The sequence below is a fragment of the Octopus bimaculoides genome, chromosome 2 (genome assembly GCF_001194135.2).
Source record: "Octopus bimaculoides isolate UCB-OBI-ISO-001 chromosome 2, ASM119413v2, whole genome shotgun sequence".
Classification (NCBI taxonomy): domain Eukaryota; kingdom Metazoa; phylum Mollusca; class Cephalopoda; order Octopoda; family Octopodidae; genus Octopus; species Octopus bimaculoides.
In genome coordinates, this window is record NC_068982.1 from 185792379 (window position 1) to 185798455 (window position 6077).

A 6077-nucleotide genomic window follows, 5' to 3' on the forward strand; every position below is an offset into this window, starting at 1 on the left:
ATATATATATAATACTTATTTATAATTGGTTAATTCGATCGCTTGGAATTACTGGTATGTGTATGAGTCAACATGGAAGGTTCCTTCCAATCACTCCCTACCATCCTTAAAATAATAACACAAGGATATTGTGATCCTTGATATACTATATTTTTTTTAAAAAAACATAAAAGGCGAGACAGTTCCGTACAGAATATCTTTCGATTACAGATATACTTGATCAGGGCTGCTTTACAACTAAACAAAAGCCGGCATTTATTCCAAACGCCGAATAAATATATGAATGTCAACATTAGCACCCGAAATATTTTGGTAGCAGACTCTAACCTCCTCCTTTAACGCTTTGTTTTCTCTCTTCAGCTCTTTATTGCTGGTATCTTCCTCATGCAGCAGTTGCTATGAAAACGAAATTAGAAATACATATACTTATACACATAATAATATGAATAATATATAAATATATACATATATCCATACATATATGTACATACCTACATCAATATGTATACATACATGCATATATGGGTACAGGATATCACAAAAAAAAAAACGTTAAAAACAATGAGAAGTTTTTTCGTTGTTCGAAAAAAAGTTCGTTTTCTATTTTCGTTTCTCATTGTGTTTAACGTTTTTTTTTTTTTTGTGATGTCCTGTACCCATATATGCATGTATGTATACATATAGATGTAGGTATACATATATGTATGGATATATGCATATATTTATATATTATTTATATTATTATATGATCGAACTCCACGCATCCTTTTCGAAAGTAAGTTTTACTTATACACATACATAACCGAAATTGCAAAGATAATCTGGAACTTGACTGAGGAAAGAAAACTCCGAATGACCCGTCCTTGTTTTTTTCTTGTCCCTTTTTTGTATCATCTGTCTGGATGTTTTGCGTTCTTGTCCCATTTTTTGCATTCCTTTTTATACACATACATACATACATACATACATACATACATACATACATACATACATATACCTATCTGAACTGTTGAGAAATCTGCAGTTACTCTATCCAGATTACGAGTTCAGACTTATATCTATAATTATTGGGGCACTGGGATATGTAACAGCCTGCCTAAATACCAATCTTGCGAAATTAGTAGTAAAGTTTGTTTGCCAACATAACATGGCAGTCCTGGTTTAGGACGAATGTTATTGTAATATCTCACATTGTGAGATTTAAAAATAGTAATTCTCTAATTTATAGATCAGTGACTAGTTGTCACTTTGAAAACTATATTTCGAACGGGAATTTGGCAGCGCCACCTCCAGCCAAACAATTATTCTGTGCTGATGAAGGGAATAACCCGGAAATCGCGATACACAGATATTGTTTTGAGCTGAGTGGGGGTGCTAGATTCCCTTGTTTGAAAATATAAGGACACAGATCGTGTCGTATAGCCAGCTGGAGACGATGTCTCCTGGGGCTAAATTACAGCAACATTAGTCCTAAACCAGGACTACCGTGTTATGTTGGCAAATAATCCTTACTACAAAGTACTGTTGCTGAATATCTCTTGTTGTGAGATTTAAAAATAGTAATTTTCAAATTGAGAAATTAGGTTTCTCAAAACCAGAAAGGAGAAAGTTAATTCGAAGACTTCAGATCCAATCCATCATTGAAACTGTAAAAATCTGTAAAACTTTCCAGAAGTTTATCATTTAAATATATATATGAGCATGCCTAGATATGCGACAATATGCATGAGAAAATGCACATAAAACATACAAATCTGCACATACATACATACATACATACATACATACAAACAAAAATATCCTGTTGTTGATGCTGAAATTCCAATGAAGGAGACTTGGATTTAGGTTAGAAACCGATTCTTTCTCCATTGGCAAGAAATCTTGAAATAAAACGGGATAATGACATACATACACACATGTATATGTACATATGCATATATACACACATATATGCATTTGTATGAAAGTGTATGTATGTGTGCATGTATGTATGTATGTATGTATGTATGTATGTGTATATAGAGAGAGAGTTAGAGAGAGAAGGGGAAAGAGGGGAAAATAGAGAGAGAATGGTAAAAGTTTGTAAACAGGAAAGTAAGTTATAATTTATACAGTTGAGATGGTATGAAAGAGAGAGAGAGAGAGAGAGAGAGAGAGAGAGAGAGAGAGAGAGCGAGAGAGAGAGAGAGAGAGAGCGGGGAGAAACCAGGGTGGGAGAGTGATAGAAGAGATATTATGATGTAGAGAACAGGGTTGATAAGGTGAGACGATAGAAGGAGTAATGGAAGAAAGACGGTGAGGTGCACCTATTCGTCTGTTGTTGGTAAAGAGATTGAATAACAAAGATAGTATAATGGGGGGAAGAGAGTGAGAGGGGAACAGTGATAATGTGATAGGAGAGCAAATAACTGAAATGAGGGAGAGTGTGTAAGAGAGAGAGAGAGAGAGGGGGGGGTGGAGAGAGAGGGGGGGTGGAGAGAGAGAGCGATTGTATGCGAGAGATAAACCTGAGTGTTTCAAAGAGCCTAACGTAACATGATTCCATTTACCTCTAGCTTCACATTGCATTCTTTTATCGAATTTAGTTTTGTTTTCATTTCTTTCATCTCAGCTACCTGCTGTTGTTTCATCTTTCCTTGTCGCTGAATTGCACTGTTCAGGTTCTGTTGTTATTGTTGTTGTTTTACATTAATGAAAGAAAAGAGAAAATGGTTTAAAACGCTTCAAATTTAACCACAAGATTTACAAAATTTCAAATCATTTAACAATTTTGCTTTAACATGAGATCGTTGCCAGTGCCCCTGGACTGGCTTGTGCGGGTGGCACATAAAAGACACCATTTCGAGCGTGGCCGTTGCCAGTATCGCCTGACTGGCCTTCGTGCAGGTGACACGTAAAAGCACCTACTACACTCTCTGAGTGGTTGGCGTTAGGAAGGGCATCCAGCTGTAGAAACTCTGCCAAATTTAGATTGGAGCCTGGTGTTGCCATCCGGTTTCACCGGTCCTCAGTCAAGTCGTCCAACCCATGCTAGCATGGAAAGCGGACGTTAAACGATGATGATGATGATGACGATGAGCAGATGCTTCATTGTTAGTTGGTGGGCTTGATCGCTGCCCCGTTTAACATCGACAATTGGCCGTTTGGGTGGCTTAAGTGACGTCCCCTCTGTTAGAAGCTGCCTGACCAGGTTTCGGGTCCTTCACTAACTTCCTGCCCCATCCTACCAGTCATAGAGGTTCTACAATGAGTCAGCAACACCGATATTCCTCCTCTGATGACGGCATAATTATTTTTATGTTAAATATACAACCCACTTACAAAATGCTGCGAATGGCTGAGTCGTTAGAGCACCAGACGAAATATTTCGTGATATTTGTTCCAGCTTGCTGCGTTCTGAGTTCAAATGCTGTTGGGGTCAACTTACTTTCCATCTTTTCGTGGGTGGACAAAAAGTACCAATCCAAGGCGATGGATGGGCAGAATTGAACGAAACGTCGGACTAGATACCTTGTAGTATTGGTCACACCTCTTTACTTTCTGAGTTCAAATTCCATCTGGGCCCACTTGGGTTTTACTGTTAACCCGTCCCTGGATTAACACTGGCACCTTGTGTGCCTTGAGCGGATTCTACTCAGGCCCTGTTTCCGGTTTGATGATACCTTCTTCTCTCCCACAAGTCTCGGAAACCCATATGAAGGGTCATGGCACTACCTTTCCTCCTGTCTCAACGATAAAAAAAATCCGTCCAGCTAGAAAATATATCATTTATGTCCGCCACCAACCCGACCACCATCGCCCCCAAATAATTATTCCACAACAAATATTGCATTAAAAGTTGCCAAAGCCAGGCTATAAAACTACCAAACTCGCAATGAATGCACAAAAATACCTACTAGTAATATGATAACAAAAGGACTAAGGATTAATTTCGAGTGAAGGCAGTGTATTTCAGTAGAAACATGATAACAAAAGGGCAAAGGATAATGAACACTCCCTTTCATTGCTTTCAAACGAAAAAGTTAGGTACTTTTTTCGTTATCTCACCCCCATTAAAAAATTGGGTTATCTTCCCTTGTTTTACCAGAAATATCGGTACTTCTGGTTATCTCCTTCAACTAAAAAAATTGTTTAACCTTCAATAAAAGAAAAAAACAAAAGTGAAAAGATCTTATCGAATCTGATAAAATTTTTATAATAAATCATACAAAACTGACAAAAAATTAATAAACATGAAAACTGAAACAGAGCACGTGGTTGTTGAAAGTGACCCTTTTTCCGGACTGACAGGTAAGACTACCACCATTCTCGCTTCGCTACCGTCCTTTCTCTCCATTTCCAGGTATAGCGCCAATGCTGATCGATCGAGGTACAACGATATAAAACTCCGCTAGGTTATCTATACATTGGAGTCTTGCCGCCAACTTAACTTTTTGCAGCCAAGCGGTGACATCTCTCTCGCCACAAAATAGCCTAACCGGCTCAAGCAAAAAAAAAAAATGATTGGTATGGTCCGTGTTTCGAATGAGAGTAAAAAGCTGGCTTGCGTAGGACCAACACCCCTACCTACAAAAAAGCAGTTACACTAGCATCAATATCAATTCAAAACCAACAAGATCTGAGAAAGAAAAGCCTTTTCTCAGGGAAACATGTGACGTAATGCAATACGTGACGTAAAGCGGTGGAACTGGAAAAGCCTGGATTCAGTTGGAGAGAAGCAGTAAAAACAGCCCAGAGCCGAGGAGAGGAGAGAGAAAGCGTCGATGGCCTATGCACCTTGGGGAGCTAAGGGCTTAAATAAATAAACTTGATACCTCTATTTCAGCTGTAGAAACTTTCAACAATTTGTCCTTAAATACGAGATTCTCTTTACATTCATTCAGGTCTTCAGACATTTTCTGTAAAAAGTGCTCCCATTGTAGATGCACTTGGGACTTGTATTCCGTGATGTCAACACGCATCAGGTTTTTCTGGGAGAGAGGAAGAGGAATACAGAATAGAATCATTAAGAAGTTATGATGGATATATGTGTGTGTGTGTGTGTGTGTGTGTGTGTGTGTGTGTGTGTGTGTGTGTGTGTGTGTGTGTGTGTGTATTTCTGAACAAATAAATATACACACACGTACAGTCATGCACACACATACACGCACACACACATACATAGACAGACAGACTAAGAGAGTCAGAGAGAGAAAGAGACAGAGAGACAGAGAGAGGCAGGTAGACAGATAGAGAGATACATACATACATACATAAATAAATAAACAGACAAACAAGCAAGCAGACAGATAGTCAGACAGACAGACAGACAGACAGATAGATAGATAGATAGATAGATAGATAGATAGATAGATAGATAGATAGATAGATAGATAAGCAGAAAGACAAACAGATAGATATATAAATTTTTAGAAATTTCTACTACCAATGGCCTAGCGTGTAAAACAAATTAGTCAATAGAGTTTATATAATTCATACAATGGTGGATTTGAAAAATTATAATGTATAAGCACGGGGCACATGCTGGATTGCCTCGTACTTATATGTTTAATCTAGGTGTACCTGCTGATGAAGACTTCGCCAAGCAAATTATTTTATTTGCTAAAAAAAGTCTGAAACCATGGTCCAGTAGATAGATGATAAATGTTATTATTTTTCATTCCCTTCGAAATTTATCCCCGTGCAAGGAATCCTATGACGGATACTTCTTATGTATTTAAATGTACACTGTATATATATATATATACATACATATATATAACGATGCGTACTGCCTTAATTCTTCGAAACACCGGTGTTTTAATGGTGGCAGCTGATGAAGGAGATGTTTCTATGTGGCTTCCTTGTTTGTTGTACCTTGTTTATCATTTTGTCCATGTTCTTTTGCCACGTCATGTACCCAGTTATGTATCTATATGTACATGTAGATGAAGGTATGTACATACATGTACATATATATGAATATACTCATATATTGTTTGTATCACGACAGAACGTACGCGTTAACCTTTATACAGTAAGTTTTAACTATTTTTCTAACGCGACTCTCTCTATATCTATATCTATCTCCCCCCCTC

General features: G+C 37.7%; 1 protein-coding gene across 1 annotated transcript in view; it reads right to left on the reverse strand.

Moving 5' to 3' along the window:
- Positions 1-5998, reverse strand: part of LOC106867242 (centrosomal protein of 290 kDa) — an 8071-nt gene extending 2073 nt beyond the window's left edge. Inside the window, exons 1-4 of the mRNA XM_052965907.1 lie at positions 5563-5998; positions 4815-4970; positions 2550-2663; positions 328-396 (exon numbers count right to left, since the gene is read on the reverse strand). Of these exons, the coding sequence (XP_052821867.1) occupies positions 328-396; positions 2550-2663; positions 4815-4961 (330 nt within the window). The 5' untranslated portion in view covers positions 4962-4970; positions 5563-5998. The remainder of the gene's footprint in view (positions 1-327; positions 397-2549; positions 2664-4814; positions 4971-5562) is intronic.
- Positions 5999-6077: the final 79 nt, after the last annotated feature.